The sequence below is a fragment of the Caloenas nicobarica genome, chromosome Z (genome assembly GCF_036013445.1).
Source record: "Caloenas nicobarica isolate bCalNic1 chromosome Z, bCalNic1.hap1, whole genome shotgun sequence".
NCBI lineage: Eukaryota > Metazoa > Chordata > Aves > Columbiformes > Columbidae > Caloenas > Caloenas nicobarica.
This window is the reverse complement of record NC_088284.1, coordinates 22,629,181-22,655,950: the sequence shown is the minus strand read 5'-3', so window position 1 is coordinate 22,655,950 and position 26,770 is coordinate 22,629,181. Positions and strand designations below refer to the sequence as shown.

The 26,770-nt window shown below is 39.3% G+C and overlaps 1 protein-coding gene across 2 annotated transcripts; it reads left to right on the top strand.

Annotated features, from left to right (window-relative positions):
• Positions 1 to 25,690, top strand: PRKAA1 (protein kinase AMP-activated catalytic subunit alpha 1). 2 transcript variants are annotated; one of them, XM_065656820.1, is made up of 9 exons: positions 1 to 151; positions 6,924 to 7,065; positions 10,033 to 10,126; positions 11,782 to 11,926; positions 13,761 to 13,848; positions 14,747 to 14,971; positions 19,226 to 19,712; positions 20,107 to 20,233; positions 22,531 to 25,690. In XM_065656820.1, exons 1-9 carry the CDS (start codon positions 22 to 24, stop codon positions 22,773 to 22,775), a joined length of 1,683 nt encoding a protein of 560 aa, XP_065512892.1. In that variant the 5' UTR covers positions 1 to 21; the 3' UTR covers positions 22,776 to 25,690. The 2 variants fall into 2 exon arrangements, with proteins under 2 accessions (XP_065512892.1, XP_065512893.1); XM_065656821.1 differs by lacking the exons at positions 1 to 151; positions 6,924 to 7,065; positions 10,033 to 10,126; positions 11,782 to 11,926 and having other exon boundaries at positions 13,781 to 13,848; positions 14,889 to 14,971.
• Positions 25,691 to 26,770: the final 1,080 nt, after the last annotated feature.

Here is a 26,770-nt window from a genome sequence, read left to right as displayed (position 1 = left end):
GGCTCGGCGCGGGCGGGCACAATGCGCAGACTCGGCTCTTGGCTCAAGATGGCGGCGGCGGATAAACAGAAGCACGAGCACGGGCGGGTGAAGATCGGGCATTACATTCTGGGCGACACGCTTGGCGTCGGCACCTTCGGCAAAGTCAAGGGTGAGCGGCGGGGAGCGGTGCCGCCGCCTGCCCCGCGGAGCCGTAGGGCCCCGCCGTGCTGCGGGGAGTGGGGACAGGCCGGCGGGCGGGCGTGTGGCGCTGAGCAGCGGGGTCTCTCCTGCCGCTGCCGTCACCTCACGGCGGCCGGTCCGGCGGGGCCTGGCCGAGGAGTGCGTGGAGGCCCAAGGGAGTGTGTGCGGGCCCGGGCCGCTGCCGCCTCAGCCCGGGCTCGGCCCAGTGCGCCTCCCGGCCTCAGCGCTGAGGCGGCCGGGGGAGACGCCGGGAAACCTGAGCTGCTGGGCGCTGCCCCGCCGTTCCCGCCGGGCCGGGTGAGTCACCGCGGCTGCGGCGGCGCTGGCAGCGCCGTCCGGCGGGCGCGGAGGGAGAGGGGCCGGCGGGAGACAGCGCCAGGAGGGCAGGTAGCGGGAGCCTCGGCCTCGGAGGCTGCGGGGTGCGGGCCGCCGGCCGAGCCCGGTGTTGCGGGAACAGCGCCCGGCGCGCCGGGGAAGCGGAGTGGTCTGTGCTGAGCGGCGGGGGTGGGAGTTTTGGTCCCGCAGCGGGAAGTAGTGGCTGGGACAGGAACAGCTTTCCGCTCTGTATTGACGGAAATAACTCCTGGAAGTTAATGATGCTGCATTTATTTCAAATAGCGCCGGCCGTGTAGTAAAAGTAGGCAGTCTTCTCGAGCTGTCTTTACACTGCATGTAGCTGCACAAATACTAACACTTGGTGTTCTTGTAAGGGAGGCAAGATTTCTCCCTCTGCAAAGGGAGTAATAAGCATAAAAAGATGAGTCTGGGATTATTGGATTAACTGGCATCACAGCTGACACAAGTGTGGAAAGACTTTATGCTAAATCTCGTTGACCAGTGGTTATCAAAGCTTTTTTTCAGCTCGAACTTTAAAAACTTTTCCCAGTAGAAGTGCAGATGCAATGCTACAGATTTGAAGCCAAGTGGAAATAAAACAGCTTAGACTGTTTCTGCTGTGTTATTTGTGAGAATGGCTCAAATATTGAGGTATGCAACTTGAAAACATCCTTTCACAGATGAGTTAGACTAGACTCAGGTTGTATTCTTAGTAATTTTTTTTTTATTATTAACCTCATGAATTGCTCATGATTACAAGCAGTAAAAAAACACAGCTTATCCTGTTGCATCTAATGTGCTAGCTGTATGTTATCCTTATACCTTTCTTCAGTGTAGATGTTCCTAACGTATGTTTTCTGCACAAGGTCTTTCAACTATTGGCATGTTCTGAAGAAATTACTAATGTATAGAAAACAGGAGTATATTTGTCCCTAGGAATATCTAGGAAAGCAGCAGAAAATATTTTGAGAGTAGAGCCCTTTGAGTCTCCTTTTTTCAGGGCAGGCTTATAAAGTGTCACTCCCAGCCACTGGGGAGCCTTGACCCCCAGCTGGCAGCTGGAGTACCATTCCTTTCCTTGGGAACCAAGCACCGCCTTAAAGAGAGAGGAAATGAGGTGAGGCAGAAAACAGACATCAAGTTCCCTTTCCTCTTGGAGGGACTACGTGGTTGAGGGGAGAAGAGGAATCTAAGATGTGGACTGCACAGAATTGAAGTTGGTATACCCATAAATGTTCTAATCTGATTTTAAATTTCAGAGAGTGCTGTTGCTCTACTGCTGCTGTTCTTACCCTTATTGGCAAAAATGCATCCTAAGTTGAAACCTTGAAAGATGCTCAGTTGTGGAGCTACTGTTATCTTTTTAATATATTATTGAACATCACTCCTATTAATATTTCATAAAATACAGTTAGCTTGAAACACTTAATTGAAAAAAAATAGAGTTGCCAGTTTTATTATTGCTCTATTTCCATTATACACCTCTGTCTGCATTATTGGATCGATGTTAGGTGTTCTTTTAGACTGCTTTGTAACTACTGATTGTGTGAAGAGCACACACATGCATGTATGAAAATATTTTTTGCTAAGGATGTAGGAGAAATCACCTTGTGGTGAAATGCAGCATAATTCTGTATACTGTATATCTTCTTTAAGCAGCCTTGGAATTTATTTAGGATCTGCAAGCAAGCGGTAGTCTTCATGGACTAACACTTCATTTTCATATACAAATTGTTATAAGTTTTTAGTTGTTGTTGTTGTCCCTAGATGATGTACTGTGTTAATTTTGTCTTGCTTTAGCTGTATTTAAGAAAGGACATATTTTATCAATGATGCACTGGTTTTCCTCCTGAGCACACATTTTCTTCATTTAATGCCAGATCTGTGATCATTTTCCTGTAATCATCATAATTTTCTTTGTCTGGTGAATCTGATATGGTTTTATCAGTTGACAATAAAGTGAAAAACTGTGGTGAATACGTTCATTTCTTTAAATTCCTTTAGGGTTTTCCTTGCGCTCATGTGATGTAGAATGTCAAGCATATGGCTTCTTGAAAGTGGGTCCTTAATTTTACAGTGGTGGCAGCCTGAGAAGATTGAACTGGAAAACCAGTGCTTTACTTGGTAATTATTAAAGGTCTCTTGCTGTCAAGGTAGCAGTCTGATTAGTTTCCCCCCGCTGCTTATCCTTTTACCCTCACAGAGAACTGTTACTAGTGTGATTTTTTTTTTTTTCAAATTTTTAAAAATTTTTTTATTATTCCAGTTTAACTGTTTGTTTGGCTCTACTAGGCTGAATTAACTACTGACTGACTTAGTGCACTTGGCCATGCCTCATATGGGCAGCTATGGAGGAGGCAGCTGTTTCTGGCCGATATCCAGGCAAAGCTAAAATGCCACAGAAGTGAAAAGCTGTGAGGTAAAAGAGAGTACTGAACCTAAATCAACTATGCGAGACACATTCTTAGTTATATTTCACCAGGCTTCAGTGTAAAACATCTATCCCTATTTTCGTCAATTTTATTGTTGTGGGTTTTTTTTAATAACCAAACCAACAAACAGCCACAGCCACCATCAACAACAAAAACAAACAACAAAAAAAGCCCTCAACATGCACACAAAAAACCCCAAACAGAACCCCAGAAAATACAGCTGATGTTTTCTGCTGACCAAATACAAACTTTTATTTTCAGATATTTTTGGAAATAAAATTAGCTTTCATAAAAGGAAGTAGTCAGGTTTCCAGTGATTTGGGCTAAGGAAATGAGGGATACTACTGAAGTTTGTAAATATGTGATATTTGTTCCAGTCTATAGAAGTAGGTTAAAAACCCTGGTCTGTATAGACTTCAAAACTGAAATAAATAGGTCTTCTTGGTCAAGGCAACGATAAGAGACCTGGAAATGGACAGTGATCATGAGTTTGCTCTTTAATGTTGTTATGCAGCAATATGCCTTTGCACAGCATTAACTCATGTATTTTGTTGTGTGAGTGAAGACATTTGTTTAGCTCATACTTTTAAAGACTACTTTCCTCTGACCATCAGGTTGGTTTTTTGGCCCATTGCAGAAATGTTTTATTAAATACAACACACTCTTTTTCAGTTTGTTTTTTTTTTTTACTACAAACTTCATGACTGGTACATGTATTACATAAGAATGTGGTATTTACTCTGGATGGCCTTGTAATCAGTTTTATTTTCCAATTGAAGGCCTCCTGAACTAAGTTTAGAGGCTGTTGCACCTTCACTTCAGCAGTTAAAAGAAGTCACTGCTGCTTTGAGACTACCACTGTCTTGGGAGTCTTGGTGCTGTGCGTAGCCATAGTGAAGCTTGAAGGCAATTAGTATTGAAATATAGGGAAATACTAGGTCTGTGAAGTGAAATTCTTGCAGTGATTCTTTCGAAGGACTGATAGCTGGTTGAGGATTAGTGTGAGTAACGTAAATATTTTGCTTACTTCTAATTTGTGATCCTTCCCTTTTATAGGTAAAACTCTTTCGTCAAGTGGTAATACAAGGTAGCTTTTGGAAAGATAATGCTGGCTTCTTACTTTTCTACATGATACTGTCATCTGAGGTCTTGCCTTCAGTTCTGTCCTTATACCAAATTCAAAAGTAGTCAGCAGTCTGTTACCAGTTAGTGTCTGCTGTTTCGCAGATAACAGATACCTTGAACCATATCCAAGAAAACTGTTTTGTTTCATGAAGTAGATGGTCATTGGAAAATTGTATCTGGAAAAACTAGATTTGTTATAGGCTTAAATGGAATTTTAAAAGGGAGGCAAAAATTACTGAAGAGCGATTCAATTTGGAATGTCTTAAGCAAGTGTACAGGCTCTTTGGGATCTTTTTGCACTGGCACAAAACTGCAGTATGTTTTTGTTACAGTAATTTATTTGAAGTTGGCAAGCAGAGTTGAAGAAGCGGAAAATCTTGTTATCTCCCAGTCAGTGAATAAAATCAAGGCACACAAGTTTTCAGGCTGCGACAACTAGAATTGGTTTCAGTCAACTGCAAGTGTTACTGTTAAATTACTTCTAAAGAAAAAATGTGTTTTAAAAAACTCTTCTATGTGCCTTGCGTATCAAACGTGGATTGCTGTAGCTAATAAATTACTTTCTAATGTTTTTCTGAGCTCTCATGAAATTCCAGTTTTTGTCTAAGTTAGACTGACAAATCAGAAATGAAACAAATTTGCTGATGAGAGACTTTGTAACACAATACATGTCAGAACTGAATATTTATATGCTAAGCTGTAGAACTACTCAATTGCTACTTACTAAATTAAACACTTCAAATATACTTTGTAAAGCAAAGGGATGTGCAAATTCATGTGTCTTAACTGATTTTTGGTTAGTTTCTAAGAAGCTGTTTTTTACTAACCAAAATTCATGTTAAATTTTAACTTGCTTATTAAGAATTTTTTTTTTCAAATACTTCTGAGTTGCTTCAGCTCACATTATTGATAGACGAAGACTTTGTAATTCAAATGGATTAGCTGCTTTTCTAATATTCAATGTTATTGATTCATTACTTCTTAGGGTTTGAACATATGTGATATAATTTGATGGGTTCCTTTAAAAGTTCAGTCATATTTGAGCTGAAGAAAAGAGAAGAGATGTGATTATTTTAATGTAGATCTGGTTGAAAGCAAATAATTCTCATAGGTGACATGATTCTACAGTTTTAGGCACTCACCTACCAGTGCTTTGCGGTCTGTCTAGAACTTGTGGTGGATATGGGCTTTGGCCTGCATTGCTCAGCAGTGCAAATGTGCCTGTACAGTATTTTGATTTTTGTCGCCATTTTTAGTTAATGACTCCTCAGCATGAGGGTCTGTGTTTTTTCACCTCGCAATTGGAGCTTTTCTGTATTCTTGGGTACTAAAGGCATCTCACCACTGCATTGTCGATGGTCCAGGGTCTGGGTAATCTACTACTTAGTTACTTCCCTACAGGAATTTAGACATACTGCTTTCTTTTGCACAGTGACTGTTTTGTTGTAAGAATTACACTCATGTTTATGTTACCTCTGTGTCTCTGCTAAGAATTGCTTCTCCCCTTGCATTGGTTTTTAGATCAAAATGGAGGCAGAAGGCAGCAGGAAGGTCTTGTGCTGGGAGTGAGGTTTACAGATAAATAAGTGTTCACTAATTCTATCCAAATTACCTGTTGAATGCAGAAGGATTTTCTTGTAGCTCACTTGTGTTTATCACAGCTTCACATGGATGTATTTGAATAAAGCTTGAAGGTTGAGACTTGGAACTATGTTCTCAAGTGAGGAGAGGCACCCAGGTGAGTGAGTAATGTGTTCAGTACAGGTCTGTTAGCAGTGTCTACTCAAGTGGACAAGTCTGAACCATGTAGGTGTTGCTGGAATCTGGCTTATCTTCAACAGGTAGGAATCAGGGTGGTGAATGAAAGTGATGTAGTTGCGATATTAGCAGTGTTAAATCACTGTATGCAGAAACCTCTGCAGATAGCATCTCTAGTGGTAAAGATATTTATCTTTTGTAGTTTATCTGTGATCCAGTGTTGGGTTTAAGAAGATATTCCTAGCAACTTTGTTGTGGCTACTTCCAACAGCATCTGCAAAATTGAGGACTTTAAGAGGGATAATTGTCTAGGAAATATTTTATACTTTTGAGTTCCTCTGTTGAAAAAAAAAAAAAAAAAGAAACTCCTAGAAGTAGGAAAGAAGCAGAGGGATGTATGAAGTTGCATGTTTGCACTGCTTCTCATAGTTACTATTGGATTTAATTTTGTGCATTTATTGTAGCTTTTGCCATTTATTTTATATAATAAAGCTCTGGCGTTTACTGCAGAGAATGTGAAGTTTTATAGGATCAGACTGCATCAAGGACAGATAAATATTTTTCAAGTAAACTGATCAGATACTCATAGTGGTAATTCAGACTAATTGCTGGAACAGGCTTCTTGGGGGAAGGACAGTCTTGATTTCTTTAGTAGAAGTGATCTTTGCAGATCAAGTAGAAGAGCTATAGAACATGTCTGAGTGGGTTACCAAGTAATCCAACAGCTTGGAGTGACTTACATGGGGAGAGAAAATGGTCTCCTTAATTAGCAAGGATGGCAGTGTTTTGGGATATGCTTTGTTTGCAATAGTGCAAAAATGTAGTCATGCTGCAAGACTTCGAGGCTTAGGTTTACATTTTTTTTCCTTACATTTTCCATTCATCTTCTAATGATAGAATTGTGGGAGAAATTGGAGTAGGGCAGAAGAAATAATGTGCCATCTGGTTTTCAACATCCCCAAATATGATGGGGAGATGTGGAATCCTAATATCTTAACTTGTATTTCTTGGCTACAGCTGAAATGGGCAAACTGATGTCTTTATGGAGCAATTGAAAACCCTGACTAAATACTTCCTTGTTCCTTGCAGTTGGCAAACATGAGTTAACTGGGCATAAAGTTGCAGTGAAGATCCTGAATCGACAGAAGATTCGCAGCCTCGATGTTGTAGGAAAAATCCGCAGGGAGATTCAGAACCTCAAACTCTTCAGGCATCCTCATATAATTAAGCTGTAAGTTTTGCTTTCTGTAATCAAACGTATTTGATCACTAATCTCTTTTTGCTCTCACTGATCTGAAATTTTTAAAGGGCAATACTACTAGCCGTATCTTGTCAGGAAAGTAACCAGTTTTCAAGTATGCAACCGTTTTCAGTGGCCTCTATAATGTGTTTTCACAAAATTGATCTCTTCAGGCCAGAGAGCTTCCATTAGATCTTTGTTTACAAATTCTTTGGACAGGCATAGAGAAAGTAATGGCATGATAGCTGCTTCTACTAGCATCCATCTCTGTTTTTAGCTGCTACTTCAGTTTTCTTTGTCTTGTGATATTTGATCTTTTTTCTGCTTTGAAAATGAGTTATTAAAAACAATATTGTAAAGGGCATTTCTCTACTAAGCTTACTGTGTTTTCTTACTCGAAATATGTTTTTAATGATCTGCTGGTCAGTCATCTATGGCTTTCCAATGTAGATGGTGCTCTGTGAGATTTTTATGAATTAAGGATGTGTAGGTGTTAAATGTGACTGATATTTCAGAATTCTTCAGTATGGCTGCTACCACTTGTCCAAATGTGGTATTTAGAGTATGCCTTTTTACATCTGTTTGGTGATCAATAGTTCATCAGTGGAGTTCAGAGTACAATATGTCCCAGAGTAGACCCCTTATGCCTGGTATGAGGAAATAAATTATAAATGCCATTGATTTTTGCTTTCATTTCCTGTAAAGTTAGCCTGCACCTCTAGAGTGTGGGTGACTTTCACTGTCTTAGTCATGGTATTGTTGTTAGGGATTTTTTATTGGCAGTTTTAAGACCCTGCTGCCACTGACAGCTGCCATCTCAGTATACTCCCTTCAATTTGGCAACAGCTCTTACACTGGAGCTAAATTGGATTCCATAAAATCGAGTCACTAACTTCTTTAGTGTGTTAGTTTTCGGAAGACTGTTGAGCTGATTTGGCTACAAAGTTGCTAGTGCTGCCAGTCAGAGTTCACTAATGAGTCCAAGAGACATAGGTGTAGCCAAAACAAAATAGGAAGTGTCAGTGTACCAGCTGAGATAAGGAGGTGGAACAGGAATGTGTACTTCTGGTGTTGCTAAACTGTTAAGTCAGTTTAACAGGTTTCAGATGGCAGTTTCTTTCTCACGGAATTAGTGAGGACAATTTTTTTCTCCTGTATGTGGAGAGACAGGGCGAGATGTAGGAGGCGATGGAAAAATTGGTGAACCCCAACTTTTCAGTTAGTCATCCTGCATTTCTAAAGCAGAAGTATTACTAGCCTCTGTGTAAATAGCATTTGAGATATAATTGATACCGTTGTGCAGGTAGACTTGCTGGTAACTTAGGATCATGATGCTTGTGCTATTAGGAACTGGATTAGGGAACTGATAGATAGCAGCTCAAGATAGGTAGGATAAAGGTAAACTGATCTCTTCAGTTTAATGTTACAAATTAGACAGTTTCTAATTTGGAACACTGCTGTGCTTTATAAAGGACTTTATACATGACATTAACAATATATACACTGCAAGCCTGTGGCAATAAGATTTTCTTTCTATACTGTGCTTTAAGTAAGAAACTTTGTAGCATCTTCTCCTCTGATTTTCGACCTCTAGCAATAGAATGCATCTTGTTTTCCTACATAAAGTGGCCTCTTTTTGCATTCTGGTCATCTGTGCCATGTGGCTTGATAACCTGATTTATATTATAGGTGTGTTACTATTCCACAACCTCCTTTTTCATAACCAGAAAAAGGAACTGACTACAGAGAAGCACTCCTGTAACTTTTGGATTGAAAGGGTTAAAATACTATTTCTGTAGCAGTATGTTAGCCATGGCTTCAGAATGTTGTTCATGTTTAAGTACATGAGATATTTTCAACCAAGGTATTAGAAAATTAGAAAAGGTAAAGTACCTTGGACTGTAAGATTTTATGTAGAACTGACTTCGAAGATCTCATGTTGATAACTGCCTCAGAAGAGCACTGAGGTTATTGAAATGTTATACTATAATACTAAGCTGTTAAAATAGATACACACATATATGTGCACATACACATTCACCTAGATAGTCTGAACTCATTGCTGTTTGTGTATTTCAAGAATAATTTGCCTCAGTAAACTGAAGCACATCTGTTTTCCCCTTTGTCATGGAATTGGCATTTTGAAGAATGTTGCAGTTCTGTATGTGTATGTGTGAATTCAGTTATTTATTACAATTGGAATGTTTGAATGCTTAGGTGTGGTACCTTGAAACATTCATTTTCATCCAGTTGCTTCCTCCCGTCTTCTCAATATAATATGCTGTAAGGGGAAGAAATTAAACAACTTTTAGGTAAGGATATGTAGAACAAAATCAAAATTTCTTAAATGTGGAATTGGCCATAAACTAGTTATTTTAAAACTGTAGATGTTTGGAGGTTTTTTTAAACTTAATTGATACAGAATGATAAAAATATAATAACCAGAGTGTTGATACTCTTAATCACAAATGACACATTTGAGTCTCTTTGTAAAAGATGATACTAATGGTTATTAAGAGGATTCTTTTTCTAGTCTTGAAGTACACTTTTCATTTATAACAAGTCAGGTTTTTTGCATGTTAAGGTTGAAAAGTGTATATTTTTGAGACACTAGCAAAGATGTTTTGAATTCCTCCCTGCAACAAGCTGTCTACAGGTCAGCATGTAAATAGTTTTGTAGAAATCATTTGGACTAAGTGTGGTTCTCTTAAAAGTGCAAAGACTGGTATTCCTGGTGGGGAATACAAATTTCTTGCTAGTCTTGGCAATGGTGGCATCACATAGTGGAAGGAGAGGAAATAGCTTCTGAAAAATATTGTCATTCCAGTAGTTGTAAATGGTCTGATAAATATTTTAAAGTATACTTTTATCTGACTCTTTGCACAGCTTTGGTTTTAACTAAATGTAACTAGCGTCTTTTACTGAGTGCACATACTAACAGATACCTTGTCTTATCAGGTACCAGGTCATCAGTACACCCACTGACATTTTCATGGTGATGGAATATGTTTCAGGAGGAGAACTGTTTGATTATATCTGTAAAAATGGAAGGGTAAGAAGTGGTCCAACTCTAAAAACCAATTACTTGCATTGTGTTACTGCTTTTGCAACATTCCTGTGTCACCTGACACTGAGGGTCAGACAGGTTCTTTTTGGAGATCCTTGGCAGAATGATATAGTTAAAGCTTTATTTTCTTAGCAGAATATTATGATTAGTGTAGCAGATAATTTATTAGTGGCAGGGATTTCTGCAAGCAGAATCAAATTAGTACAATTTATAATACAACTAAACTTTTGATTTATAATCACCTGGACTCTCTGTAGATCGGGTCAAGTCTTAATACCTGGTTTGCTGTATCAATAGAACAAACACAGTCCAGAGTCAAAAATCATATCAAAGACGACAAATCATTTGGTCCTTGGAGGATGCAGATGGCTGTGGAGGCACCCCTGGCTACAGGGGTTCGCTGTCCAGCAGCAGTTCTGGTGCAGGTTCCCCACTTAGGACTTGTAATTGATTTTACGGTCAGTGCTCTTGAGTGCTGTTATGCTTCCTTGTTTGGTGCCAGGGACCTTCAAGGCTGGTAGGGAAGACAGTGACCTGCCTGGTGCCCAGGAACCTTGAGGCCAGTAGAGAGGGGAAGAAGAAACCTGTTTGGTTTGTCTGCTTGGTTCACAAGACCTTCACAGCTTGATAATGAGGGAAAGGGCACGAATACATGACTTGCTCAGTCACAAAATGGCTGCTTTCCTCACAAATTGGTGTTATTTATGCTAACCACATTACCAGGGACTGGGAGCAGGGGTACCAGTCACATCAGCTAAGATTTGGTTTTATGTATTCAGCATTAATTTTGCTGTTAGCACTTAAAATGTACTTTATGACTACATCTTGTTCTGAAAGTAAAAATGGTTATAGGTGGTTAACATGTTTCAGATCATTATGTATGACTTTGTCATAGTATTTTTCCTCTCTACTGATATTGATATGTTAATTTACAATTACTACATACAAACTGGATGGATATGTATCCAGCTGGTGTAGCTGAAAACTATTTCTTCAGTATAACCTATTATTAAAAAGCTACCATTGTGCCCTTGTTACCCTCTTCTATTAGTAGAAGTATTTCTGTGAAGTTCTGAAATCTGTTTTGACGAACCATCTAGATAGCTGGGATACTTTTAGTTAGTAGTTAGAAAAAGCTTTGACATGGATTAAGGCATGTTTGTAGGAAATGCCCAGCTAGGCCTGCTGTTTAAGGCCAGCTGCTAATATCATAAATAGCATCTAAAGTATATCACTTTTTTGCTGTATGTCAGCAGCTTTTGTCAACTTAAATCTTATGCTGTGCTTAAATGTCAAAGTTTATTGATATTCCAGTTAGACAGAGTTAATGTTTGGGTGCTAATGTTTCTAGTTACTGAGTATGTAACATCTGCCTAACAAATTTCAAAAGTGTGATTGAGAAATTTCAGTGACTTTCTGGGTCAGTGGGTATGTTTTGTTTTAGTCACTTTAGAGCTGTGGTACAAACAAAATGGTGTAGAGTATGAAGCTTTCTGCTGCAGGTTCTGATAATCTGCTGTATAAAATGTAAAAGCTGCAAATTATAACTTTAGTTTATGGGAAATTATTTAATTCATATAAATGAAAAACAAGTTATCTTCCACTGTCTCATAGTTGTTTAAAACCTTTGTCTGTCTTAGCTTGATGAGAAGGAAAGTAGACGTCTGTTTCAGCAAATCCTTTCTGGCGTGGATTACTGTCACAGGCATATGGTAGTACATAGAGATCTGAAGCCTGAAAATGTGCTGCTTGATGCACACATGAATGCCAAGATAGCTGACTTTGGTAAGCATTGCTATTTTATATCTGATTGCATTTCTGGTGCTATTTAGACCCTGTTAATTACTAAGGGAAACATTTAATAAAATGTGTATACCTAAATATCCTGGTGGTGGGACACAATGCAAGAACCTGAAGAGCATGAGTGTAACGCAAAACTATATTCTTGCACATGTGTAGAACTCTTTTTCCTCTCAGGTTTTCTTTTCAGGTATTTTCTGCGATGGGCTGAAATTGTGGAATGACTTGTTTGGTTTTGCTTAACAGCATTTTCTCTGAAGTGCTAAACAGACTTGGTTCCTGACCTTTCCATTTCAAAATTCACTCCTGTTGCCTATTTTACTATCTGTAAAATGTAGATGCTTAGCTCTCCTGGAAATGAAGTGCAAGGGTAGTTCGTGTTTAAGAACCACATTGCTATAGTAAAATACACTAATCCTCCTATTAAACAACTCTAACTTTAGAAACTCTAAAGATGTGATTGAAAAAATTGAATTAAAGCATAAAAACTAAAATAAGAACAGTTAATCTTGCAAACTCTTATGCTTTTTTCTGTATACCTGTCTAATTAATCAGAAAGCTTAATTGTTTATACTAGCTGTTTGTGACACAGCTGCTGAGAAGACTGGCAGCTAGTTCTTGGAATTATCTGAATCAGGAAACCTCACCATATAAGCACAGTAAAGTATCCATACTGCTATATCATCATGATATATCTCTTGTAGACATAGTGGATAATACCTGCCCTTGTAAAGCACTTGAGGTTTCTGATGAAATGTGCTAGGTAATACTGAGTATTCTGAGTATATTTTAAAAGTATGGTGTTCAAGTGTGTGGGCACTGGGAATCATATTGATTTCTTGTGTGCAGAAAATGCCTTGGGTGAAATGGCTTAAGTGGTCAAGAAATGCAGTGCAGTAACTTATAAAAATATCTTCCTGTAACTGAAGTATCAGCAAAACTTAGCACTCAGTTAATTGTGACTAGCGTATTAAACAAGAGCTTGATAAAAGCTTTTGTGTATTAGAATATGAAAACTAGCCAAGTGGTACGCTTTTATCTTCCCCCCCTCCCTGCCACACACACCGTAAAAAGGCATAACTCCTTCTTGGAGACTGGGTTATCTGGCTTATGCTGGTCTTGATGATCCAGCCTTCACTGAGGAAACTAGATTATATTTTCCACAGATGTTCTAGAAGTGGTAGTTCTTTACTGATATCAGACTATACTGAGGGGTGGTGAGTGACGATGGCCTAGTTCTAAAGTACGCTTCAATTACTAACAGAATATCTAAAATCAAACTACTGAACTGCAGTGATTCAGGAACCAGCTGAGCAGTGTAGATGTCTAAATTGTGGAGAAGTCATGTGTACTCCTCAGTTCCCTTATTCTGTATAACCTCTTACAGAATTTTTGGCAATTCTGTGGTAGCATCTTCCACTTGAGCATTTAGGAGCAAATGTGGTTTTTAAGACCTTATTGTTAATGACCAAAACTCTCCCTTGCTATGCTGCTCTGTCTCCCTTAGAGCAACTTTGTTCTGTCATGCTTGTGTCATCCAAATTGGACTGTTTTTTGGACTCTCGGAATGAGTATGTTCTCAAACAGTTCTAGGTTGTGCAATGAAAGATTGATGTTACTCAAATTTCTGGTAAACCTAATGGAAGATTATGTGGTATGCTCATGTAAAAATGTCAGTAATTCCGAACAACGTTACTACTTTGAGATAAATTGGGTAATTTTCTAATTTGAGTTACTGGTGATTTGTTCTAGGTGGCATATGCAGTGTGAAATCATTTTGCTCTCTGAATTTTTAGTAGTTACTCTTATACACTTTCAGGTCTATCAAATATGATGTCAGATGGAGAATTTTTAAGAACAAGCTGTGGTTCCCCTAACTATGCTGCACCAGAAGTAATTTCAGGAAGGTAGTTTCTTTTATATTGGATACATGTGTGCATGTACTTCAGTCATTTTGCTGCTTGATTCTGAAGGCTACAGAACCAGAGCAATTAAGAAGCTTGATGTTGAGAAACTGGGGGCTGAACTTTTAATTGTTGCGATAATTTTTCTTGAGTATTTAATGTTTCTCTGAACAAGCTTTGCATAGCTCCTGTGTGGTGGATGTGATGTCTAATTCCCCAAATCCATTGTGTATAGCGTGCCTGAATTGGTTTGCAAACGTCACTTACAGCTCAATTCATGTAAGCAGAGGTACGGATAGAATTACAGGCAAAGTCTGCTGTGAAGTTGATAGTATGTGCTGCAGAGTAGATACTTGTCCGAAGGTAACTTCTCCTTTTTTGGACTTCATGACTGTCAAATCTGTGGCTTTCAGCTACCCATCCTAATATTGCCTCTTGCTGATTGGAGGCCAAATGGCTGTTTTATTCAGGCAGCAGCACAGAATACATGACAACTTCTGCTATGTGGACTTGTCTTAAACTTTCAGCCTCTCAGATTTGGGGGATAGATGCCTCTTCACAGATTCTGCTAAAACAGCAATAACAATGTATAACATGGGTTTCTTAGTAGTAGTAGGTGCAAGTTTCAGTTTGCCATTGTCTTTAATAGCATTTGTAGATTATTGTTATGCAATAGAGAAGAAAACTATGAACTCATGCCCTGTTATATATTTGAATGGGAAGGACGCTAAGGTTCAAGGGAGGCATGGCATAGAGCTAGAAAGTTAATAGTACTTGTGGATTAGTTGTCCCAAGTTCATACACTTTTAATTACTGTGATGTGATATGACATATAAGAAAGTAGAGGGGAAAAAAAATAAATGTATTAAACACAAATCACTAATAGTTAACTTTTTCCCAGATTATATGCAGGTCCAGAAGTAGACATTTGGAGCAGTGGGGTTATTCTCTATGCTTTGTTATGTGGAACGCTTCCATTTGATGATGATCATGTGCCAACCCTTTTTAAGAAGATATGTGATGGTATCTTTTATACCCCTCAGTACCTGAATCCATCTGTAATTAGTCTTTTGAAGCACATGCTGCAAGTGGATCCAATGAAGAGAGCAACAATCAGAGACATTAGGTAAGACACTAACTGGTGTCTAATCACAGGATGCTGGAATGATAATCTCAGTGCAAATAGAATGATAATCTCAGTGTGAATATGCCAAACAAAGGAAACATTCTTAGAACTTGTCTGTGTTTTATAGACCGAGATGGAATATTCTGCTTCTGCTGGTTTGGTTCTGCTGTGGTTCTGATCTTCACTGGCCAATGAAGTATCTATTGGAGGTCGCAGTAAAACAAATTATATACATTACATATACAAATTGTGAGAAACTCTAGGTTTAAGAATGCTGTAGCAAAGTTATTTACCTGCAGAACGGTTTGCAAGAACTACACTCTATTGACTTCTCTGGGGAGAAAAAAAAAAGTCTTTACTGTTAAGAACCACTATTCTGTACTATAAATGTCTGAGAGGAAGTTACAGCTCTTTAATCTGATAACTACTGGTGTTATCGATACTTCTGCCGACTCTGAAAAATCATCTGTTAAGACTGTTAATATTCTACGTGCAAGGTAACGTTTCCTAGCTTTAAAACCCTGGCATGAATTTGTGTATGAGTGATAAGTTAAAGTTTGTAGGTACAAATAGCCATCATGGGCTCCAGATTCCAAGAGGAGATTCTGGAGAAGGTGACTGCTTTGACAAGTGTACAGTGTGTTGAAGAAGAAGAAGAAAAAAAAGGTAACTGGTAGAGCTGTACTTTGCAGCAGCTTAATTAGGTTTTCCTGTTTTCATATGTAAGCAGCTCTAAGGAGAGAGCTCTGATAGACTAGTGAAAATGCTGCTTCTTGTAGTGCTGAAAGTTAGGAAGTTGACGGTGTTCGTGTTCTTTCAGTAAATTTGGTGCACTTACCACTTGCTACTTTATTACAATGGAAAGTACTTTTTGCAGAAGTCAAAGCACTGTGAGAACTAAGCATTGTAAAACTTGGGACAATAAGAATTTAGCTTATGTCAGTCACGTTGAGTAAGTGCAGAAGAGAAGTGGTGTGAAAAACATGTTGATAAATGTTGGTTACAGAGCATGGATGGTTTTTTAATCCTGAACAGTTCTGTCCTATTAGTCATAAGACATGCCATCTCACAGTTCAAAAGACAAACTGAGTTTAATTAGATACTTTAATTCTCCTAGTGGTGTGTGTCCTTTCAAAGGGAAAGGCCCAGTGGGTTCAGTCATCCAGCTAGGGCTGTGCTTTTTAGTGGTATAGGAAAATCTTTTTCTGTTTCCAAATTAAATAGTTGCTTCTGAGGAAAGTGTATTTTGCTCAACACATTTGTGCTGAGGTATGTTCTGAGGATCACACTGACTGGAGCTTGGTCCACTGTACTAGTTTTGGCTGGGATAGAGTTAAATTTCTTCATAGGATTAGGTTGGTGCAAAAGGAATTGCGTTTTTTGCATTGAAATTTGCTCTTTGATATTGGAATACATTCTTAAATGTTGTTTGGTTGTACATCATTTTAATGCACTTTTCTCACTCTGTTTTTTTGCTACTGACTTACCGCTTGGTGTTTATTTTATATTTATTTTAGACTATGGAAATAATGTTAGACAAAAGGCAAATTTGAGTGATTTTTCTTATTCGAGTTCAGAATGGGTCGTAAAGCAGTGGAGACACTCGCAACATCAACAAGACATTTGGCCCAGGAACTGCTAATGAACATACAATGCAGTGGTGGTTCAAAAACTTTCACAAAGGGGACGAGAACCTTATGAGGAGCGTAGTGGTCAGCCATTGGAAGTTGACAATGACCAATTGAGGGCAATCATTGAAGCTGATCCTCTTACAACTACACGAGAAGTTGCTGAAGAACTCAACGTGGACCATTCTATGGTCATTTGGCACTTGAAGCAAATTGGAAAGGTGAAAAAGCTCAAAGTGGGTGCCTCAAGAGCTGACTGAAAAAAAAAACCAACACCAAACAAAACATTGTTTCAAAGTGTCGTCTTCTCTTATTGTACGCAACAACAATGAACAATTTCTTGATCAAATTGTGACATGTGATGAAAAGCGGATTTTATACCACAACCGGTGATGACCAGCTCAGTGGTTGGACTGAGAACAACCTCCAAAGCACTTCCCAAAGCCAAACTTGCACCAAAAAAAGGTCATGGTCACTGTTTGGTGGTCTGCTGCCAGTCTGATGCACTACAGCTTTCTGAATCCTGGTAAAACCATTACACTGAGAAGGATGCTCAGCAAATCCATGGGATGCACCGGAAAGTGCAACATGTGCAGCCAGCATTGGTCACCAGAAAGGGCCCAATTCTTTTCCATGACAATGCCTGACCACATGTCATACAACCAACGGTTCAAAATTTGAATGAGTTGGGCTACGAAGTTTTGCCTCATCCACCATATTCACCTGACTTCTCACCAACCAATTACCACTTCTTCAAGCATCTCGGTCACTTTTTGCAGGCAAAATGCTTCCAGAACCAGCAGGGTGCAGAAAATGCTTTCCAAGAGTTTGTTGATCCTGAAGCATGGATTTTTACACTACAGGAATAACCAGGCTTATTTCTCATTGGCAAAATGTGTTGATTGTAATGGTTCCTGTTTTGATTAATAAAGATGTGTTTGAGCCTAGTTATGATTATTTAAAATTTACAGTCCAAAACTACAATTACTTTTGCACCAACTTAATAAAAAGAAACAATCGAAGTGGAAGTCAGCTTGTTTTGTAAGGGATGAAGAAGCTTCTCCTAAGAGGGAGCAGGAGAGAATTGGAAGAGGCAGCCTTTTCTGCAGCAGAGCAGTCACAGGAACAGGAGGAGTAAGAGACTGGAATCATAGAGATAGGCAGTGGGTAGTTTCTGCCTCATTTAAGTAAGCTGTGAGGTATGCAAAAAGGTTTCAACTAGTGCTGGGATATTGGGGCACATAGCCAGGAATTAAAGGATTGAGGCCTGGCATCTGGGATCCCTTGTTAGGGATAAGGCCATTGACAAAAGGATTGTAAAAGGGGACAGGAATCTTCAGTCTTTGGAGATGAGTTCTGTCAAATGTGAAGGACAGGTATCTCTCCAAGGAAGATCTTTAAAATTGCCTAAGCAAATAGACCACCACTGAGGGAGGTATGTGGTATCTTAGGGAATGAGCTGTGGCAGAGGTGATCTGTAGCAACCTGGATGACAACCAGGTATCCAAAGACATGGATGAAATCTAGTGCACACAGTCCATGTTGCAAAAGTTCCTATGAAGTCCACTGACATCATACACCAACACTGTGGCAGTAATGAGCTGGACAGACATGGAGGCAACAATGATGGGTGGACTGCGCGGTCAACTATGAGAATTCGAGTTGAATTTCACTTCTTCCGTATGGGCCTGCACCTCAGCTGTCGAGAAACTCAGACGTTTCTTTCTGTCTCTTTTCTGTCTGATTCTCCACCCCCATCCTAATGGGGGAAAATGAGCAAATAGCTGTGTGGTGCTTAGTGGCCAAACAGGGTTAAACCGCAACATCCATATAACTGCTCTTAAACTTGTAGCAAGTCTTTATTCTAGAATAGGCTAGAATAATTTAAAAAATAATGTCGTGCCATACCCTTTGGCTAGTGAAACAGCTTATTCTAGGCACACAAGACAATCTTATTTTTTCTATAGGATTTGGCAATGTAAATATTTGGTTCCTTCTGTATGTTTCCTTTTCCCTCTTTTGAATACCATCTCATGGATATAGTAGTAAAGAGGTACAGACTGACACTTCCATACTTTCCCTCAACTCTTCAAATCTTGAAGAGACAGCTGAGGATGTTCTGAATGAAAAAACGATAGGCAGCTTTTTTGGGATGGACAGCATGTGACTTTAATGTTCAAAAATCCATGTCAAAACATCTGCCAAAAATTGATTCAGCATCAACATTTCTTAGTTTTGTTACGCATTTTTATCCGTGTACTTGGGGAGGGACAACTCAAGTGGGACGTATAAGAATTTTAGTTGAAAATGTCTCAAAACTAACATAGTGGCAGTAAAAAACCCACCAATTTTATAAAAAGCTGTTTGAATTATACAAAGATGTTTTTAGAGCTCAAGTAGTTGAAACACTTACAGGAAATAGGATTTTTTCCCGTCTCTTGTAAAATGTCTAGCTAAATCTTGTGAAGGAGGGGATTACTTTCCATTAGGTACTGGTCATTGTCTGGGCTGCACAGAAGGGAACTTGGACTGGCAACTGTTATTCTCTTCGTACAGACTAAAAATAATTTTATTTTTTAAATAATTTAGTATTAAAAACGTTTGCTTTGTTTATTTTTAAATCTAGGGAACATGAATGGTTTAAGCAGGACCTTCCCAAATACTTGTTTCCTGAAGACCCATCATATAGCTCTACCATGATTGATGATGAAGCCTTAAAAGAAGTGTGTGAGAAGTTTGAATGCACTGAAGAAGAAGTGCTAAGTTGTCTATACAGCCGAAATCATCAGGACCCTTTAGCGGTTGCTTATCACCTCATTATAGATAATAGAAGAATAATGAATGAGGCCAAAGACTTCTACTTGGCTACAAGCCCACCGGATTCTTTTCTTGATGATCACCATCTGTCTCGCCCTCATCCAGAAAGAGTGCCATTTCTAGTAGCTGAAGCACCACGTCCTCGCCATACTCTTGATGAGCTGAATCCACAGAAGTCAAAACACCAAGGTGTAAGAAGAGCTAAGTGGCACTTGGGAATACGGAGTCAGAGTCGACCAAATGATATCATGGCTGAAGTTTGTAGAGCAATTAAACAGCTGGATTATGAATGGAAGGTAAAAGAATAAAGAATCTTTACAGCAGATAACAGTAAATATTTGTTTGAGCTGTGTAGTTACATAGCCTATAAGTCTGAAACTTACATTCTCCTGTGCTGGAAAATAGTCTCATGTGCCTGTGCCGACTACTTATGCTTGCTGTGCAGGAAGGGTTTTGAGGGAGGCTATTCATGCTGACAGGAAAAGAAAGTCTTGCAAACGTGTAACTTTACTGTTGGAGCTCTCTGAATGTTTTTCTGTTGGCTAAGCTGAAAAATGAAACAAACAAAAACCACAAAATCCCATCGGGTAAGCCTGATATCGTGTAATACCAGTGAGTTGAAATGACAAAAGTGATATGCAGTGCTTCTCAAGCAGTTCTGGTAACTAATTCAGATGTTTTTTGTACTAGGTTGTAAATCCATACTATCTGCGTGTTCGAAGGAAGAATCCAGTAACAAGTGCATATTCCAAAATGAGCCTACAGTTGTATCAGGTGGACAGCAGGACATACCTACTGGACTTCCGTAGCATTGATGGTATGTGAAGACTTACTTAAGTTAATGGAGTGGTATGGGAAATAATTCTAAGTGCAAACATGTCTTAATTAACTTGTTTAGAAGTGACATAAGTGTTGCCATTTATTAGTTTCAGCCAATCTAGATCTGTATTAGTGTTTCTTTATTCCTTCCTGGTCTAGTGTTCATTTGATCAGATGGTGTGCTGTTTCATCCCCTAAGTAATAGCTATTTAGCAGTCCTGAACTGCTCCATTTTGTCTCCACCAGCACTACTACCACTACTGCAAAAGGGGACAGAGCTGTGAGTGAGATTTGGATCAACCTGAACTGCCTTTGGAGCCTCACCCCCAAATTTAAACAATAATTTAAATCTGAATTAAGTATGTGAATAACATTTCCTAGTGAAGATAAAGCTTAGTATCTGGGCATTTAAATTTGATTTGGACCATATGTTGCTGTACTTGGTCTGGCTGAAATGGAGTTCATTTTATTCACAGCAGCCTATATGGTGCTGCGGTTTTGATCTGTGACTAAAACATTGTTGACGACACACCAGTGTCCTGGTTGTTGCTGAGCAGTACTTGCACAGTATTGACTGGCGGGGAAGCAAGAAGTTGGGAGGGGATGCAGTCTGGAGAGCTGAGCGAGTTTGACCAAAGGGATATTCCATGCTATAAAATGTTATGCTTAGCAAAGAAACTGAGGGGGTGGGGTCTTGGTGAAGGTTGCTTTGAGACTGGTTGGGCATCAGTCTTCTTTAAAGAGGTGGTGTTTGCATCACTTTTTTTTTTGTTAATCCTTTTAGTAAACTATGTTTATTTCTACCCATGAATTTTCTCACTTTTGCCCTTCCAATTCTCATCCCCGTTGTGCTGAGGTATTAGGTGCCACGCAGAGTCAACCTACGAGTGACAGTAGCAGACAAAATTTGAGATAGGAATTGTATGCTTGCAGTAAATGAACTCTTGAAAGCAGTTGGTCTAACCTGTGGAAAGATCTCTTCTGCAGAGTAATAGTAACACGGCATACAAATCCTGGTTGGATACCTTTCAGAAAACCAATGGAGGAGCCAATAGAGACTAGCCATAATGCTTATTTATGGCATAGTAGGCTAAAGCAAATTACCTACAGCCAATGGTATAGATGACATGCCTAGGGTAAAACATGTGGCATGGAAAAAGGGTTTACGGGAGTGTGGCTGGATTGCAGTACAGGGTGGCTGTGTCGCATGACAGTTTAATCTGATCTGACTTGGCAGTGCAGTTCTTACCTCATTCCTTCCAACAATACAGGTGCTTGCTTAGATCCAGCCGTACTTGATACGGGCTACTAACCACTCTCCTGTACTGACCTGCAGCAGTGTAGGAGAAATGACCTACAAATGCCCCTCCCTGTTGGAGGGGAGATGCCTGCTTAGAGCTGTGCAGCTGGGGGTGGGCAGCCTGCTGCAGTCCTGGCTTCAGCACTTGAGGAAACACAACCTCAGGGCATGGATTTGCCATCTCTTCCAATAGTGAAGCTGATTTGACTTTCCTTTCTCTCCACCTCAGTTAACTGTTCTGTGTTCCTCTTAACAAACTGTAGTTTAACTTAGGTTTTATGTGAAAAGGCAGTCTCTCCTGTGTTCACTGATTTCTTCTGGAAATAACTTGTCTGGTGCCAGGTGAGAGTCAAACTAATGTTCAGTATTTAAAGTAAGAATAGAGGTACTTCAGTAGAACATTACTTAAAAGATGAAAATATTTCATTCTCATACTGAAGGTAAACTTAAGCTGCTGCGGCCCAAATATTCAGTATCAATTACTTAAAATAAAAATACAAATAATGACAAAGTGTAAATAACCAAATAGAAAGCAAAATAGAATAAAAATAAGTAGGTGCCAGTAAAAAGCACCTACAAAATGTTTGAACTGTTATTTGACTTCATCTCATGATCCTATCCTGTTTTTGTTTTAAGGAATCTAAATTGAACTATTAGCTGCAGAAATTAGTTCATGAAAAAAATGGTGTATGCTGGCCTAAATGAGATGTAAATGGTTCTGGAGCACAGTTCAGAGTACAGGAGTAATTTGCATAAGGACACTTTCTCCTGTGTTGCTATATGTATGAGCTTTGATTTTGTATCAAATATATACAGTTTGCAAAAGCTGTTTATGTATTAATCAAGATTGAAAACCAAACAAAACAAAAACAACAACAAAAAAACCCCAACCAAAACACAACCAGATTTCGAAGTAAGAGAAGAAGACGTTTGCTGTTCCTATAACTGATTTGATACTGATAACTAATTTTCTTCCTCTCTCCCCTCCCCCCCAGATGAAATTACTGAAGCAAAGTCTGGGACTGCAACTCCACAGAGGTCAGGCTCTGTGAGCAACTACAGATCCTGTCAAAAAGATTCAGATGCTGATGTGCAAGGAAAATCTGCAGATACATCCCTTACCTCATCAGTGAGCTCTTTGCTTGAGTCTTCTACAGCTGACTTAACTCCAAGGCCAGGAAGTCATACAATAGAATTTTTTGAGATGTGTGCAAATCTTATTAAAATACTTGCACAATAATTTTGAAGAAGGGCTTATTTCTTTTACAGCAATAAGCATGCCTAAAGCATAGTATCAGATGCTTCCGATTATAGTCAAATTAACTAAGGCGCTGAAAAAGCTAGCCACAGAATGCAATTTGCACAGGGATTGTAATGGTTATGGGCAGTTACATATATTATTTTGAAGCCGGAGTGAATTCTGATTTTCTGTTGTCTGATAGTGTAATACAGGTACAGGAAATCACATGCCCTCAGGGCAGTGTCTGTAACATTTTTCATTGAATGCACATCAGACTGTATATAACATCTAAGTTAGACCGACTTTCTTGGCTTTTTTTCTTTTCACTGGTAATACATAGATCTGATGTACTGTAAGTAAATACACACTTACTAGTTCAGTGACCTAAGCATGACTTGTTGGTCACCTTCTACAATTGTGCCTCATTGGGTCAGAACTATCAACATCTTCTAACAGTAATGTGTTAAAACTGCTGTGTTTCTTCCCCCTTATTTGATAGTAAATGATAAAGAATAGTTTAATGTGTTATAATGTACTACTAACAACTGATAAATTTGATTAAATGCATGCAAATCCAAGCAGTTGGAAGTGCATGTAGGTGGTCTGCAGTGCACTAAGGGTGAAATTCTGTGGGCTGTGAGTAGAATAATTGAGTCTACAATGAGGGCAAGAGGCTTAATGCTGAGAAGACTTGGCATCCCATGGGCTAAACCAAAATGTTGCCCTGTGAAGGAGAAATGACAGCAAGCTCCTGATCCGTGCATACACCTTGGTGTTGTAGCAGCACAGCAGCTCCCCGCTGCTACTGCAGGCTGAGAATCCTTTTCCTTAGAAACGTGCTTGTAGTTAATGGCACAGCCCAGGGGCTGTTGCATGCTATTCCAGAATCTGATGTGGACAGTTTTTAAAAATTTATGTTAATACTTTGATACAGCTGTTTATCACAAGTTAACTTAGCAGATACTATATAGAATTCACTTTGCAGTTGAAACTCCATATATAGCTTACGTTTTCCCAGGCCACGTTTATAGCTTTGCCATTAAAATTAATTGTGAAATTAAATAGTCCAGCTTTTCAGTTGAACATTGAAAACTGATAATGACAACTTAGTGCTAATATTCAAGTTTTCAACAGTATATTGCAATTACCAGTAAAAAATTCTTTTGCATTTATGGTTTTTGCAGTGTTTGAGGAAGAAAATTGAACCTTATATGTTAAAATCGCAACCAGTACTTGCACAAAAACATTTAGTCTCTTGTAAATTGGATATAATTAGCCACAGTTCCATTTTAATCTAGCACTAATAGACATAAACAGTAAACTGTATGTCATAAAATGTTTAGTTTTGCATTCAAGAATTAATGTTCTCTTCAGAATAAACTTCATGACCTACTCAGTTTCAAGGGCTGCTCTCCCAGGGCCAGACTGGAAATCGAGGCATTACTATGCACAGTGAAACCTGGACTCTTAAAACAGATGGGAATTCTTGCCAATCACCAGTGAGTCTGAGACTGTGCACAGAAGACCGCTAGCTACAGATAGAACAGTTTCATTCAGGCCAACTGGCTTCAGTCCATAAATTTGTCTGTTATGAACATGCACAGAATTTGAAGAAACAAAGCTGCTTTAAGCCCTGGAACTAATGTAACTGTGTTCTGAACTGGGCAATGGTGTGGTCTGCTGAGTGTGTGGGTACAAGTTACAACTTCAGTTGTTTACCCTCAAGTGTCACATATGGTCCCTGTAATGCAAGGTTGTATTGCTGTATCCCAGAGTAGATTTCCCTTAGATAAAGCTTTGGGCTTAAACTCCTGAGATTGCGATGTCAACACGAGGGACCAGCTGCAAAACCTACTTTTACATCCTGTTTTTAGTCTTGTAAAAATTGGTTTTGATGTATTGAATAAATCTGTGTTCACTTTTGCTACCCTTTCATTTTGAAATTGTTAAGCATTGCACTTGTACAAATACAACAAACGCACAGGGGTTTTTTTTATTGTAGTAATTCCTCATCTGGAATTGGTTTGGGATCACTCTTGCATATGTTAAACTAAATATTTACAAATGGTATCTGCTTTTGTTTTGCAAACTTGTAATGCTGACCACAAATGCAAGGTGTCAAGGTGTGAATAGCGCTTAATTTTTATACACTTTTTTGGCCCTCTTGTGCATTAAGACAAACATGGTTTTTACTTTGTCTTGGTATCTGGAGGTTAAATTAGGTTTCTGGCAGAAGTGTACTTTATGTGTAGTTTTCAATAAAGTAAAATATACTGGTGTGATAAATCAGTTTTGATGGCCAAAAGTTTTCTGATTGAACTGAGATTTTTATATGGGGCAGGGGAGGGCAAAAGGGGGACTGTGACAGCCTAGCTGGACCCCGAGCAGTTGTCTTTTGTGTGACTTTCTGATGCTTTGTAGTTCTTGCTGTTGAAACTGCTTTCTTCACATGTTCCTACTGATCTTGCGGACCCTTTTTTAGCATCGCACTAGTATCTGCCAATAGGCTGTGAGACACAACTTCACTAAGAAAGCTGCCAGGGTTGTAAGGAGGCAGCTTATGCAAATATACAGATTGGTCAAGTATGTTACTCTGTATTCACAAGCTTACTCCAGTTGGAGTACATTGAATTATTTTGCCTTTGTATTGTAATTTTTTCAAAACCATGGATGAATCTGATTGTCCATGTGCAATATAACTCACTAGGTAATGGATAAAAATTAATTTTGGTGGTGCAATATTAAAAAAAAATCTGTCATGTTTGTCTTAAGTGTTTATTACAAACTTGGAAATAAATTTTATTTTACCAGTTGATTACCATTGTAAAATATGAAGTCCTGTTCTTTAACAAAGATGTGCCTACTTCCTATGTTAATTTCTTTAGTAAAAGCTGAATGGCAAAAATGCTTGTTTATAACTGTATAACTTTTTAAACTTTCAAAACTTTCAGTAAACATGAAATACTGAATCATCTTGTCTGCAACTGTGTGCATGCTGTCTTCTAGAGTTATATGTGTTATAAATTAACAGATAAGGACTGTTACACTTATTTTAAAAACAATAGCAGTTACGATTTTTAGAATAAGCAGCAATATGAGCACTGAACAAATTACTGCAGAATTCTCAACAAGGCAGTGTTGTGGTTTAACCTGGCAGACAGCTAAACACCACACACAGCTGTTTGCTCACAAACTCCTGCCAGTGGGATGGGGGAGGATTAGGGGGGGAGGGGGGGGGAAAGGTAAACCTTGTAGGTTAAGATAAAGACAGTTTAATAGGACAGAAAGGGAAATAACAACAAAAATGAAAGTACTAATAGAAGAATATATAAAATGAGTGATGCCCAATGATGCAATTTCTCAACACCTCGTGGCTGATGCTCAGTCTGTCCCCGAGCAGCAGTTCTCCTGGCCAGCTTCCCCCAAAATATATACTGGCCATGATGTGGTATGTGATATCCCTTGGGTCAGCTGTCCTGGCTACACCCCTCCCAATGTCTTGTGCACCTGATGGGGCGGGGGGAAAGCTGAAAAGTCCTTGATTACTTAGCAACAACGGAAACATCAGTGTGTTACCACACTGTTGTAACCCCAAAACACAGCACTATACCCACTACGAGGAAGAAAATAACCCAGGACAGCAGGCTGGGCCACCAACTGCAGCAGCCTGGCCCCTGCCTGACCCTTTTCCCACAGATCCTGTAAACAGTTTCACTGCAGAATGGAGCTGCAGATGGAAGGAGCAGTGAATACTCGGTGCGGACGCCCCCTTCTCCCTGCCCTGCGGTGACTGGTGCCACCTGGCATCTTCCAGTCTGCTCCTTCTGTGCACTGTGGGTGGCTCTTTTGTCTTGGTGTTTGCTCCTGTAACCAGGGAGCGATTTTAAACCCTGTAGTCTGTCTTGTATTTTTCTTCCCTTGAGGAAAATCCCCTCATTTTCAGTTTTGGTTGGTTTTCCCTGTAGTTTTCCTGCTTGGAGCTGCGTCCCCTGTGG